A 14,838-nucleotide genomic window follows, 5' to 3' on the forward strand; every position below is an offset into this window, starting at 1 on the left:
TGGAGAGAGAGACAGAGAGACAGAGAGACAGAGAGACAGAGAGAGACAGAGACAGAGAGAGACAGAGAGAGACAGAGAGAGACAGAGACAGAGACAGAGACAGAGACAGAGACAGAGACAGAGACAGAGACAGAGACAGAGACAGAGACAGAGAGAGAGAGAGAGAGAGAGAGAGAGAGAGAGAGAGAGAGAGAGAGAGAGAGAGAGACAGACAGAGACAGAGAGAGAGAGAGAGAGAGAGAGAGAGAGAGAGAGAGAGAGAGAGAGAGAGAGAGAGAGAGAGAGAGAGAGAGAGAGAGAGATATATCACCATGTGTGTACTCCTCTATGTTCTGCTCGTGGCTCAGCTGCTTGTCAAAGCTACATGCTCTGGTTGCGTGTTCATCCAGCTACATGCTTTCCTGCTGCACCTCCCAGGTCATGTTTTAATGCTTAAGTGTTTTTTGGTACTTGTGGGGGAGATGGTTTGTTGTCTTGTGATTTTGTTTCTTGGTAATCATGACTTATTATGTGATAAATTATTGATATATTTCTTAAGGAAGGGCTTGCCTTGTGCTTCAATCATTTTTTCCTGCAAACAATTTGGTTCAAATTCCTTTCCCAATAGGGGCATCTTGCCTCATATAACTCTGAACTAATGTAAAATAAATTAAAAACCCTGAATTGACTACAACACAGTCCTCAATACTACTGTCATTTGGGTCTAGCTCTAAAGCACCACCAACTTAGATAGGACCAGCTCATAAGGACCAATGATGAAGGTAATGCATTGGGCCTCTGAGTCTGAAGATCTGATCTAGTGAAGCTCTCAAAATTATTGGAATCTCACGTGATGGTGCTGAACGACAAAGACTGTTCCTTTCGCATCACAGCCAGGTTTCTCTGCTTTCTACTTATTCTACAATATTGCTCCGTCTGTTCTCTCTGTCTGCTGACCCTAACTATCTACTCAAGGATGCATACATTCTTCCAGTTCTAATAACCCTCTCCTGGTTAAACATACAAAATCCAGGCTGACTGTACAGCAAACCTCAACTCTTTATTCCTCATGTCTCCCATCTGTGGAACCACCATTCAGAGGCTGCTCTGTCTCACTCATTCCTACAGGGCTTCAAGCAAGCAGTACACCACCAACTCTGGCAATCCTCAATTCCAACCCATGATCTTTATTACTCCCCATTTGCCTTTCCTTACCCAACCATCTTACTTGCCAGTTTCAGTGCTTCCTCCTCTCACTCTCTTCTTTTCCTGTTCTTTCATTGCCTCAATGTTTGACCCACTGTCACTTCTACCTTGTTGTTTTATGAGCCTCATTCCTGTAATTTAAGAATAAAATAAAATAAATTTGGTGGCAAGATTGCTAAGAGGGATATACATTTGCCTCTAAAGTGTCTAGCATGGGTTTGAATCCCAACACAGCTATAAACTGTCATCTCAAAGTTTCACAGACAGGGTGATTCATCAATGTGTGTGCTATCCTTCAGATGGAAGTCAAACTTGACGTCCCATCTGCAGGCATTAGTTGGTGGATGTTAAGGATCCCATGGTGTCTTGCAAAGATTGGGCGAGCTATCCTCAGCATCATGAACAACTTAAAAATACCTATCCTAACTACTGCTGGGAACACGATGGCAAACACCTCAGTATAACCCTCGCCAATAAACTGTTTCGGCAGCACTGACGATATATTGTTACGAATTTGGAAACCTATCGGACACAACATTCAGGTCCTATAGATTAGTTATTTCGGTAAGCATGTGTTTTATAGATAGCTTCCTTTCCCTTGTCTAATGGTAAATAAATGTTCATGCGCTGTAATTTATCTTTATAGTTAGGATTTCCCTTTATTGGAAAACCTCATCTTCCGCAATGACAGCAACAACATGACCGTTGCGTTGCGGCAATGCTGCAGAGAAGGTGAAGAGCCCCGGAATTCTCCGCGGCCCGAGGGGGGGGGGGTCGAACCAGCGGAGATGGATAAAAGGGGAGCCAGAAGCTGGTCAGAGAGAATCCTCGCGATCGAGTGACGACAAGCGACCTTCCTCGACAAAGGAGAGCGCAGAGCGGAGGAAAGAGGGGAGGAAAGAGGAGAGAAAGAGCGGAGGAATGGAAGAGCATTTCCCCGACCTGGACATCCAGTCTTGCTGGAGCGCTTGTCCCAGGGAGCCTGTCTGGCCGGTCGTGGTCAACGCCGTCCTTCTCCTCCTCACCACAACCGAGAGCTTGAGGAACGCCAGTTCCCGCAGTAACCGCAAAGGTCGCCCACTAGTGTCCGGGTTCGTCTCGCCTCCCACCGGACCGACCGACTTGAAGACCGCACGAGGTGGACAGGTCCAAGTTATACCCTGGTCTTCAGCCCGCCTGTCCCTCCGAGCTGAATAAAGACCATTGGTCCGGTTCTTTGGGTGTGTGTGCATGTGTGTGTCCGTGGGCCCGTCTGATAAGTAGTGAAATGTATAAGTGTTTTTGCCTGTATTTACGTGCTTAATAATAATAATCGGTTTAGCTCTGCCCTTACGTGCTTCCCTCATTCCCCACCTATTGTATAAATAAACCTCCATTTGTTAAACATTTCAGCTCGTTCGTGTCCATTCTTTCATTGGCTTTGTGTGCTGTGTGTTGGGAATTAGCTGGCCATTGCCGTTGTAACAGGACAATCGGACCGACGGAACCCGGCGATCAAACCGCTCGGGACGCACACGGAATGAGCACGCTAAGCAGCTCGTTCCGTACGGGTGCCGTCGAGGGTGTGATGACTCGATAGATCGCCACGTGGTCTCGAGGTATTTTGAAGATTTGGCAAATAACCCTGTACCACGTGGTGGAAATATTGACCCTTCACGGTCCAAGAAAAGGACCCGTACTCTTCGGACTTTTCCGAGGAAGTACGATCTGAATTCCGGGCAATCGGTCGAACCGACGCTGCAGCTCCACCTCGCGGTCGTGCTCGCGGCTGACGTCCGGCCCCGCAACAATATTATATACTTGCAAATACATCCCGTCACATCATTGACTGGGGTATTAAGGGGTGGGAGGGAAAGGGGGGGAGGAGGGAGGCAGAGAGGGGAGAGGGGAGAGGGGAAGTGAGGTGGGGAGAGCGATGCCTCACCCAACATTGCAATACACTGCTGGAGGGAGGGGTTGTGTGAGAGAGAGAGAGAGAGAGAGAGAGAGAGAGAGAGAGAGAGAGAGAGAGAGAGAGAGAGAGAGAGAGAGAGAGAGAGAGAGAGAGAGAGAAAGAAAGAAAGAAAGAAAGAAAGAAAGAAAGAAAGAAAGAAAGAAAGAAAGAGAAAGAAAGAGAAAGGGCGGGGGGAGATACTTAATGACCGAACACAAAAAAAACCATGTCAGAACAGTTGTACATGCAATGACACAACAGAGTTTGGAAAGTAATCCGCTGGCACATCTGCAGAAACTTTGATATTCCAGTTCCAGAAAATTTGTGCGAACATGAACCAAAAGTGATCACTGAAAACATGTATGAAAACAGTACCACTCACGTATGACCTTATGATCCCCTTGAGCGTGAACATCGAAAACAAAGCAATGTGACCAGATGTCATACTTAGGATCAAAAAAAAAGGAGAAGAAGGCACTGCCAATTGAGGTGTGAATACGAATTATTTTGGACTAAACAATGCAGAAACCAAGAAAATGACAAAATAACAAGACCTTAAGAATGAAGTGAAAAGATCAAAGAAGCTGAAGAATGCCAAAGTTGTACAAGTGATAGTTGGAGCTTCGGGATTTACGATGAAGAACCTCACAGAGATAAATATACCATCAGAGATGGGGAATCCCCCGCCATTGAAAAATAATTGAAATCAGATAAGCGGTTTTCCATTTATTACAAAAAACTTTTTTCAAGATGGCCGCCCCAGTCGGCCATCTTGGATCCGGCCACGCCCAAAATCAATAGGGTTCTTCCTTTTCAGATTGTACATGTGTGACCCAAATTTCAAATCGATATGGCGAAAAAACATTTTTTTCAAGATGGCCACACCAGTCGGCCATCTTGGATCGAGCCACGCCCAAAATCAATAGGGTGCTTCCTTTAAAAGTGGTACATGTGTGACCCAAATTTCAAATCGATATAGCGAACAGTTTATGAGTTATCGCACTCACAGCTATAAATGTTGACGCCCAGCCAGCCAGCCGGACGGACGGACGGACCGCCCCAGTCGGCCATCTTGGATCCGACCACGCCAAAAATCAATAGGTTTCTTCCTTTTCAGGTGGTACATTTGTGACCCAAATTTAAAATCGATATGGTGAACAGTTTATGAGTTATTGCACTCACAGCTATAAATGTTGACGCCATGCCAGCCAGCCGGACGTACGGACGGACAACTGCCCCAGTCGGCCGACTTGGATCCGGCCACGCCCAAAATCAATGGGGTTCTTCCTTTTCAGGTGGTACATGTGTGACCCAAATTTAAAATCGATATGGCGAACAGTTTATGAGTTATCGCACTCACAGCTATAAATGTTGACGCCCAGCCAGCCGGACGGACGGACGGACGGACAGCCGGACGGACGATCCGGGTGATAACAATATCCCCCTTCCGCCACGCGGCAGGGGATAATAAAAACCATCCCTAGGAATATCATGACAAATGAACTACAGTTGGAAGCTGTCCGGGGTTCAGTAACGATCCTGAAGAGAGCCCTCGGCACAAAAGTTTGAGAAAAGAAAACCTCAAAGCTTGGTCCGTGAATCGTGACCCCCCCCCCCCCATCGGAATAAATGTGGATACTTTGAGCCCGCCCTGGGATGACTCCATTATACATTCTTAAACCAGCATATGAAGATACCAATCAACAACACACACACACACACACACACACACACACACACACACACACACACACACACACACACACACACACACACACACACACACACGGCGGTAGATACTTTGAGACCTGGGAGGGCTCCATGTCACTTTTTGAAACCCGCATATGTAGATACCAATCGACGACACACACACACAGACACACACACACACACAGACACACACACACACACACACACACACACACACACACACACACACACACACACACACACTAGTATAGATACAACACCATCCGGTTTAACCCCAAAATGCCATTTGATATTTTGACCATGTGGGCATGCTTTCACTGCAGATAATATGATTACAAAACCCGTGACAGCTAAATGTGATATTTCGAATCGGGTGGGATGGGAGCTCCAAGAGATATTTGGGTGATCTGGGTAATCGTGCTGCAGAGCTTTTACCTTTGGTACTTTTGTTGTCACATCAAACACAGGCCGATGTTGAGTTTAGTAATAGCATTTGTGACATTTAAACTGCACCAATCACACTGTATGAACCAATCTATGACCACAGGAAGAAGTTGAGGAAACATACACATTGAATGAATGCTCTTCGTTCTTAATACCTCGTACTTTCACTACACGAGGGAACTTGACAAGATTGACATCAGATTTTGGTGTTTCTGCTGATTTATTGCTCATGCATGGGAACAACATGACGCACTCTAAATAATTATTTGATGAATAAAGGCTATTGAGGTCAACTTGATTCGAAGTTTTGTAAAAGCGTGCTTTTCATCAGGGGGCGCTCGTGTGATGCAACTAGAGGGTATCAGAGGCCAAGTTTTCCTTTCGGGCCTTGCCCAGCAGGGAGCGCAGCAAGGACGTTTTGACATGATGCCTTCTCATCCGTTGTTCAAAGGGTCACTTCTCAGGCCGAGCCCAATTGACAGTCCCTTGTAATACCAGACATGCAGTCGTGCCTCGTTTTGCCAGTAGGTGTAATATGTTAGATGAAAGAGCGAAGTCCAATATTCTTTTGTCCTCAGAAGAGCACGGAGGATTACACTGAAGTGTTAATATTCATCCCTGCCTTGTATGGCCCACTGAGGAGTTTCAAAATTAAAAATAAAACAACGGTAGTTGGGGGAAGAGAGAGAGAGAGACAGAGAGAGACAGAGAGAGACAGAGACAGAGAGAGACAGAGAGAGAGAGAGAGAGAGAGAGAGAGAGAGAGAGAGAGAGAGAGAGAGAGAGAGACAGAGACACAGAGAGAGAGAGAGAGAGAGACAGAGAGAGACAGAGAGAGAGAGAGAGAGAGAGAGAGAGAGAGAGAGAGAGAGAGAGAGAGAGAGAGAGAGAGAGAGAGAAAGAGAGAAAAAGACCAATATCCAAAAGGATTGTGTGCAAGTGCAATAGAATCATGGGATTTTTATAGACTGGTATTAGAGGCAAATGTTTGGGCACTAGGCCTCTTCCTATCTCGGCAGGCATCTTCAGCCTATTGGGGCCTGATAATCAGCATAGAAAAGCGGTAATTATTTCCTTTAACTCTCAAATGTCTGTCCAGGTTGGTTATGCTAGCCAATGGCCATGTGCAATTCATGTTAATGAGAAATATGGATGAGGCATGATTAGTACCATGGTAACATAAAAAAAAGACATAAAAATAAAAACATAAAAAAGACAATGACAGGTACCTTGGTAACAAAACCTATTGTTCAAAATGTTGCTTTTACAACTATTTTATCAAAATAACAGGTGGAATAAGCATATTTTTCCAGCCATTTATTCATACGGCAGTTGAATTCCCTGTGACGTGACAGAAAAGCACCTCTGCTTGAATTCCAAATGCAGTGTTGTTGACCAGCAAAGTCAAGCTTTGATTTATTGTAACATTCTTTTCTTTTTTTTAACTCTCATTCCTTCCTTTTTTTTCTTTTTCTTTCTTTCATGCACGCGCATGCATCACAGACAGGGAAAGGACATTAGAAGATGTCAGTGATTTGAACCCAGGATCCCAGGGCAATAATTAAATATTCAGATGGGAATGTCAAAGGTCAACCAAAAAACCGAAGTAGCACAGGCAGTGAAAGATCGACCAATGCTGTAAGACTTTAGTATCACCTAGTCACGTGGCTTGCAAGGCAATTATAACTACCTTGGAAATGGCCCGGCCTCTTCTGCGAACACCATGGACACTGCCGTTTAGGAATATGCTCGAATATATCGTTGAAGGCCAGCGATTATACAAAGTTATTTTTGTCCAGACCTAAAGAGCCATTTATGGTGTCATACCAGAAATCGTTTTAGAAATCAGAAGGCAGTTTCCATGGAGACAGATAGACAGTGTTGGATATAGATTTATGGAATAATGTGCTTTTTGATTCACCAGACTGCCTTGAGTGATTATTTTATCACTCAGGAAGAATTGGTTTTCAAATTGTGGACTAAAATTATTTATCTATTGTTGTTGTCCTTCATGTATACTCAAGGGAGACCAGTGATTGTTGGAATGTGGCAATTATCCAATCGGTTCTTTATTTTTGATGACATCACATGTGTAATGGAACATTACAGACAGAAAGGGCCTTGCCACTATTTTGTTGTCACGAAGATATGTACTGTACTTGTAACACTGAAGAGGTCAACAAACAAAGAACTATGATTGGATAATCAAAATGTTTAAATTTGCTTCATGTTCCAGCTCGTCAAAGCCCAGATCTCCAAAAGTCTAAGTCATGAGAGAAAGAACCATTATTGCCAGAACAATGAGAATAAACCAAATACTTACAACCAGGAAAAACAATATTTGGACAGTCTTTATGTCAAAAAGACAGATTGCAAAATAAAATACCAAGGTTGTAAATATAGAAATAAGGATAATGATCTTCTTTGGGTTGTTTGAGTCAGTAAAACGAAGACCTGGTTTTCCGTGATATCAGACAAAAAAGATGGAGCACCTGGAACTTTGTCACTTTAAAATGTTATCACAAGGCAGAGGTTATGGTCATATGCAGAGTTGATATCACATGCTAAACGGTATCACACGTATTGCTACATAGTACCAAGGGTATCTCTAAATGGTATCGCAGGTATCGCTACACAGTATCACACGTATCTATAAATGGAATCACAAAAATCGCTATACAGTACTACATGTATCATGACATGGTCTCTCAGGTATTGCTACACAGTACCACATGTATCACCAAACAGTATCACAGGTATTGCTAAATGGTAGCACAGGTATCACTAAACAGTATTACAGGTATCATTGAATGGTATCACATGTATCTCTAAACAGTATCATGTGTATCATTACACAGTATCACAGGTATCATTAAACAGTGTCAAAGGTATCACTGAACAGTGTTACAGGTATCACTAAACAGTGTTACAAGTATCTTTAAGCAGTATCACAGTGATCATGAACAGTATCACAGGTATCATTAAATGGTATCACAAGGTATCTCTAAATCCTATCAGAGGTATCGCTATGCAGTATCACCACACAGTATCACAAATATCTCTCAAATGGTATTACAAGTATTGCTAAATGGTATCATAAAGCACAAACAGGTATCACAAGCTCAACATTAACGAACGAAATTTTAACATCGCGAAAAGGCTGACAGAAAAAATGAAATGTTGAACTCGTTTAGTAATCTCAATTATGCATTAATCACATTGTCCTCATGATCAGGTGACCTAATTGAGTCGAAAATATTTTGTGAATCTGGACGTGTGCTCTGCACGGCAAAGCCCGGGAGTTTTGGCCAATAAAAACTTCACAAAAGTGCTTTAATGCTAAAACATCTTCAATCGGATTTTTCAGACCTCACTGCGATGTTGTTCTGGCAACGTGCTGTTATTCCATGTGGGGATTTTGTTTTCTGCACTGATTTGTTCAAGAGTGAACAAGATTACAACACAATCACAAGAATATGGTTCTGGGTCAAGTGGTCTAAACACCCCTGGCCTCATTAAATGCATTCATTGGTTGTTTGGCATGTGATTGACTTTGTGAGAATTTGAAGAAAAGAAAAAAAACTGGAGGGAGGTTTTGTGGGAAGGGGGGTGGGGGTTGAACAAAGATGAGCACGTTCTTGAAAGACACAAGCTGGATTTGTGCCCTCGTTTCCAAGATGTTGGGTTTGGCCAAATAAGAGTAAAGATGTTGCGCTGCAGGTGAAGGCTCGTGTCGATCTGCATCGGCATACAGGTAGAACAATGGATGGATAAACTGGAAGTTGGTTGAGATATGCTCACCGTGACAGGAAGCAAGGAGATAACATTTCAGGTATTAACCCATCATCGTCATAACAAAAGAACCTGCCCAGGTGCCTTCTGAACATTTTTGGAAGAAAAGTGGAGAAAGAGACCAGCATGTCTGGGACCGTGGAATGCGACCCCCAAAATGGAGACACAGTGGTCTCAGTTTACCAGACTCTGATACTCGGAAGGCTTTTCAGATCAACACCTCCCTCCTACCCCCCCCCAGATGGGGGTCATTAACTCTCTTTTGCTCCGACGAAGGGTTAACTCCTGAAACATCAGCTTCTCCTTGCTTCCCACGCGATTAGCATACCTCACTCAACATCTCGTTGATTTCATCTATTGTGCCAGAATAATGTTCAGGTTCATTTCTCATGTCCTTTTCTAATTTCTCAATCACCGCATGATTGTTTTGTGTTAAGTGCTCCAAAACGGTTCCCCTGAGTCTTAATGTCAAATATGAAATTAAAATTAATAACGGACTGTCAACCGAAGCTCTGTACCTTTGTTCATTTTTTAATTCGAATGCGTAACACCGTAAGAGCCACATCACATAATATGTGTAAACACAGTTCGTGCGTGGCAAATCCACCCACGTAATTGCTCTGCTCTCACCCTGTTCCTGCCACTAGTAAACATAGCCTGTGATAGGTGCACTAATTAGATACTAAAACACATTAACCAATGCCATTTGCTGCAATTTTTGGGCAGACGTGTACACGTCCCCGAAGTCAAAGTCACTGCTTGATTTTTATCTGCTAAGACCATCGGTCATTATGCAGTGAAGAAAATTGAGAGATAGTTCCTTGTCTCACATCTTACTTTTTGATAAAAAAAAAACATTCAGGGTCGAGGCTAAGTCAGGCGCATCTTTGATCGACACAAGGCCATTGCGGTAAATTACGGGACTCAGTAGATCTGATGAAGCCAGAGAGAAAACCTTAAATCCCGAATCAGGCTAAAATGTATCTGGGTCCTTATAACTGTGGGTGGTGCTGCATTAGACAATAGGTCAGGCTGAAGAGCCTTCTTCAGGAATTGATTTTGCCAATGTACGGCTCATTGGAAGTGAAACCATGCAAGCTGGCCTTCCAACCACCATTGCCTTTCCCATTAGCCACACCAAACTGTATAAATGTCAGATGGCACCATGACGTGACGTGGCAGAAAGGCAAGAGCTGGAGGATGATAAACAAAGCCAAAAGGCCTCACCTGACTCCTATGTTTTACGGTGTAGAAAATTGGAGTGGAAAGACTCTTGGGTGCTGCATTTTCATCACCGAGGAGCCTTATGGTGGCGGATATCACAGCCGAACTCAGCACTCGGTCTTCTTCTCTGTGGAAAAACTTTGCTTCCTGAGTTTCCCTCTCTCTCACATCTACAGTGCATACCATATAATGCAAGGACAACTGGGAGATTGTAAAGCGTGTGCTGCTAAACATGGTCATATTAATGTGACCTTGAGCTAAAGTGAAAATTGATTGGCACTATTCTTGTGCATAACAAGTAGCATGATGAAAGAGACAAGGCCAACAACTTCAACGACATGTGAACTTCATTACAAAATAATGGATTTCAATTTTGCTCCCGTCGTCATATTGCTCTCCCTTAATCCCTCCACCATTTTCCATCGCATGCATCCTCCAGCACTCTCTGTTTTTTTTAAACCACTTCCAACCTCAAAACGAATATCTTATTAACGTATGTCCCTTCAATGAACCTTTTGCACAGCCAGGTTGCGAGAAGCAATCGGAACTAATTGTAGAATTAACGGAGCAGATGGCAAGGATAAAAGTAAGAGGAAATTGTTTCACACATGAGCTACTGAAAATTGAGTGCAAGCATTCAGGTATATTACACATGGATTTTGGACTTGCTTAAAATAACAATTGGCAGGTTTGGGGATTTTGAGCTCATTGACGGGTTATGCGAGTGGACAAGTGAGGGAACTGGGCTTGCAGAGCAAGTGCTGGTTTCAGAAATGCAGTCTTTACGGCTAAACTCGTTCGATTTACCTGTATTTGGTGGATACAAACACACGGATGTCACCGATTTCATGCAGAAGTAAATGCAATTCCAATTTTTCTGTAAATGATTCAATTTTAAAGTGATCTTAGTTTTGGCTCAGATGCAAAAATAGTCATCTACAGGCTCATTGAGATTCAAAAATCTAAGAGCATTCCGCTTGTTGGTCTTGCAACCCGCCCCCCCCCCCCCACTGACATTTCCAAAGTGAGCTACTCACCCAGCGAGACGTTTTAAAGGACCTCCACCACGGTGGTCCGATGCAGTGGTGGCTTACTTTACAGCTATTATACATCCATTTAATGAAAATCCAAACTTTCGGCATGAAGGAGAATTACAACTCAAGCGATGATTGTCAACGAGACTGAATTTTAATGAACCTGTAGATAACTATCTCTACACGAGACAAAACTATGATGACTTTAAAATTGAATTATTCACAGAAAATTGGGAATTGCATTTCCATCTGCACGCAAATCGGCCACGTCCATGTGTTCGCATCCACCAAATACGAGTAAATTGAACGAGTTAAGCAATAAAGACTGCATAGCTGAAACCAGCACTTGCTTTGCAAGCCCAGTTCCCTCACTTATCCACTCACATTACTCTGTCCATAAGTTGTTTCCAAAGTGCTTTTGATCCACTTCAATTCTGGAGATAATTTTACACCTTTATTGCTGGATTCCATTAAGGTTCGTCTTGCTTGCTTTTTGTTCTTTTACAAGAGCAAGGTAAAATCAACAGTGGGGTAGCGGGGCAAACATTGGGCACAACTGGCGACGAAGTAAGAGGGCTGGGTTAATAAGGATCTTCCAGGTTATTCTCATGGTGTCTTTTCCACAAATTGTACGCCGATTAAAAAGTCCACTATAACGTTCCACAACACATTTCCGTTGTCGATTTAAATTGCAGTGTCAACTCGTCCAAGTGAAATTCCGAGCAAGTAACTTTTCCAGTGCTTCATGGTAAAGTTCACAGAGCAGCAGACTTTTGTGTACTATGAAATGAATCACCATTCCCCAGTGTATAAGGTTTCTGAAACCTCTATTTAAACCACAAAGCAAATCTTTCATTGGTAAGCGCTCAAGGCCAGCATGGTATGATCATTTGGGATTTGTTCAAACTGTTTCAATAGATTCTGGAAGGCTGGTATGCTTGTTAAACTAAAGTCAAAGTGTGAAGTGTTAAACTCACAAACTCCTTCTCCTCTCAGTCTGGGTCCCTCTGGATTCGCCGGTTTGCGATGAGGTGAGCTGGGCCAAGCTGCTGTATCTTGCACTTATAAGTCCAACATACTGGTGGCCTGAAACACAACTTTCACCACAGGTTATATTGTGAGCTTTGGAGGTCGTCGAGCTCTGTGGATCAACTAGGAATTTCCAATAATCGAGTCAAATTAGGTTTCCAGGCAATGTTATTCATGCATCGTAAACATTATGCTGGCATAACTGTTTATTCAGAGACTAGCAAGGTAAAACAAACACGAGAGGCCAAAGTCTGAGTTGCTTATGTACCAGGATCTGGACATAGAGGACTGAACAGCTCTGTGTCCAGAAGAAGACCTCACATTAACCTTACATTAATATATTGTTGCGGTTCTGCAAAAGAGCATGCCTCTAAGGCATTGGCACCCAACATAGAGTGATCTCACCACTTTGACAACAAACGCCTCCCGCACAAGGATAAAAATATTCCCGCTCCCCCCTCATACCTCTGCATCGCTACAATTCGCCACTCTATTTCGAGGATCACTAAATGGCGTCGGATTGTCATTGGCGCCGCACGATACTCGACCACGCAACAGTTGCTAATAGCTCCACCGCATATCACTGGGAACGTCCCGGGTGAGTGTCCAGACTTGTTCCAATCCTCATCCAGTCGTCAGACCATGACAAGACTCAAAGCAACGAGGGGGGGTCGTGGGAAAGGTGATCCGGAAGTTTGGTCCATGTCCAGGGTGTGTATTTTGGCTTACGAAGGAGCCCGTGGGTGGTGGAGAAAGTCTCTTGCCATCCGACATGCAGACCACACTCGGTGCACGTTCAGGGCGACGGTGCTGACTCAGGGAGCGTGCCCCCATGTTAAGTCAGGAGCTCTGAACCATGCTGAAGCTGGTAGGTAACTGAGGCGGTTTCCGGTCCCGGAACCTGGCGGGCATGGCTAGGGCCGCTGTGGCCCAATAGAGGAGCAGGATTTTGGCCACAGTGCATCGCTTTCCAGTCCTCATCCCACCCTTCACCAAGGGCATATAAAAGAGGGTAGCGCGGAGCCGTTGGAGTGCACTTCTTCTAAAGAGCTTCTTCTTCGAGAACCTGATCCAAGTGTGACTGCCATCCTTTGAGACTCCCTACAATGCTGTCGATGCCCCACCACCCCTGCAAAGACAAACGGATCAGTACGGAGCACACGTTGCCACGAGCCCTGGCAAATAAATAGACAGGAGATAACGCGTCATTACACAAGGTGGGAATGATCAGACAGAGTGTCCCATGGAGGTACACGCTACACATAGAGACCTTTACACGGCTCGGTGAAGGATCTTTCTTATCACGCATGTATTCTCCTCTCTCTCTCAATCCACCCCTCTATCCTATCTTCTGTGGATGCATAAAGAATGTCATTGACTCACAATCCCATATTCCTCTGGCACAACACTGCAACCCTCACATCACCTACATAGCACCTCCTCACTACCACACCGTAGACACCAGTATCTTTCCAATTACCCCACCCTAAGCTTCCTGGGCCATGTTGGTCAGCCGACTGCGCCAGGTATTTGACGGGAGCTCAACCACACCTTTCTCTTTTGGCTCTCGAACATTCCGTGTGTGTGTGTGTGTGTGTGTGTGTGTGTGTGTGTGTGTGTGTGTGTGAGTGTGTGTGTGTGTGTGTGAGTGTGTGTGAGTGTGTGTGAGATAGCGCTTGTCCTAGAGTAAGTAAGACTGGAGAAAATAGTCGCGATAATCCTGCTCTGTTTCTTGTTTTGTAAGTTGCCTTTTGCCACACCCCATAAATTCCTTGCTATCCCCTGCTCTACATAAAAATAAATCCCCATTCACTGTGCCACATACTTGTCCTTGCTTGATTGTAAATAAATGCTTTGTGTAGAAATGTTCCCAGCTCGTTTTCGTGTTTTCTTCCATTGGTCCAGCATGGCCCGCACCCTAGTTTAGGCGGGACGTTTTTCTCCAACGATCTGTTTCCTAGCCGGTACAGATTGGCAGTTCCGCTCGACTGCATCTGGTCTGGTAAGGTGATCCGGTTTGAGCAAGTGTGTACCAAGGGCGTGTTCCTCGGTAATTGGATCATGTGCCATTTTGGTAAATGGTATTAATTAGACTGAGGAGCCTAAGTCACGTGGTCGAGTTATTGGCGTTCGTGGTCGATTAGTGATCTGCCGCATCACAAAATTATTCGTGTGCGATGACCTGCAATTAGGAAGAATCTGGTGGGAACCCGAAGTAGTTCACCCCTCGTGGTATTCACCCCCAATCCAGGGTCCGCAACAATATAACAGCATATAATACATGCTGATAAGAGACTTATCTGACTCTGTACTCAACACACATTTTTCAAAAGTATTTGTAACCAAATAGTGCTCCAATGTATAAATGAACAAAGGAACTGTCCCCCTTTACAAACATAACAATTATATCGAGTTATACGATTGGTTGAATCATGTACGTGACATACTTGATTGAAGCTTGAGTTGAAAATGAAGGCACACAAATCA

At 44.0% G+C, this 14,838-nt stretch overlaps 1 protein-coding gene across 5 annotated transcripts in view; it reads right to left on the bottom strand.

Moving 5' to 3' along the window:
• The window catches only part of ADGRD2 (adhesion G protein-coupled receptor D2), a 234,253-nt gene that overhangs the window by 104,965 nt on the left and 114,450 nt on the right, over positions 1-14,838 (bottom strand). For all 5 annotated transcript variants that reach the window (XR_015058674.1, XM_085883251.1, XM_085883249.1 and 2 more), the window contains exons 13-14: positions 12,300-12,408; positions 10,292-10,415 (exon numbers count right to left, since the gene is read on the bottom strand). Coding sequence is in view for 4 of the 5 variants with exons in the window: in XM_085883251.1 (XP_085739377.1) it covers positions 10,292-10,415; positions 12,300-12,408 (233 nt within the window). In the remaining variant the exon portion in view is untranslated. The remainder of the gene's footprint in view (positions 1-10,291; positions 10,416-12,299; positions 12,409-14,838) is intronic.

This window comes from Eptatretus burgeri, chromosome 5 (assembly GCF_056783735.1).
Source record: "Eptatretus burgeri isolate ZD-2024b chromosome 5, Ebu_testis_v1, whole genome shotgun sequence".
Taxonomy (NCBI): Eukaryota; Metazoa; Chordata; class Myxini; order Myxiniformes; family Myxinidae; genus Eptatretus; species Eptatretus burgeri.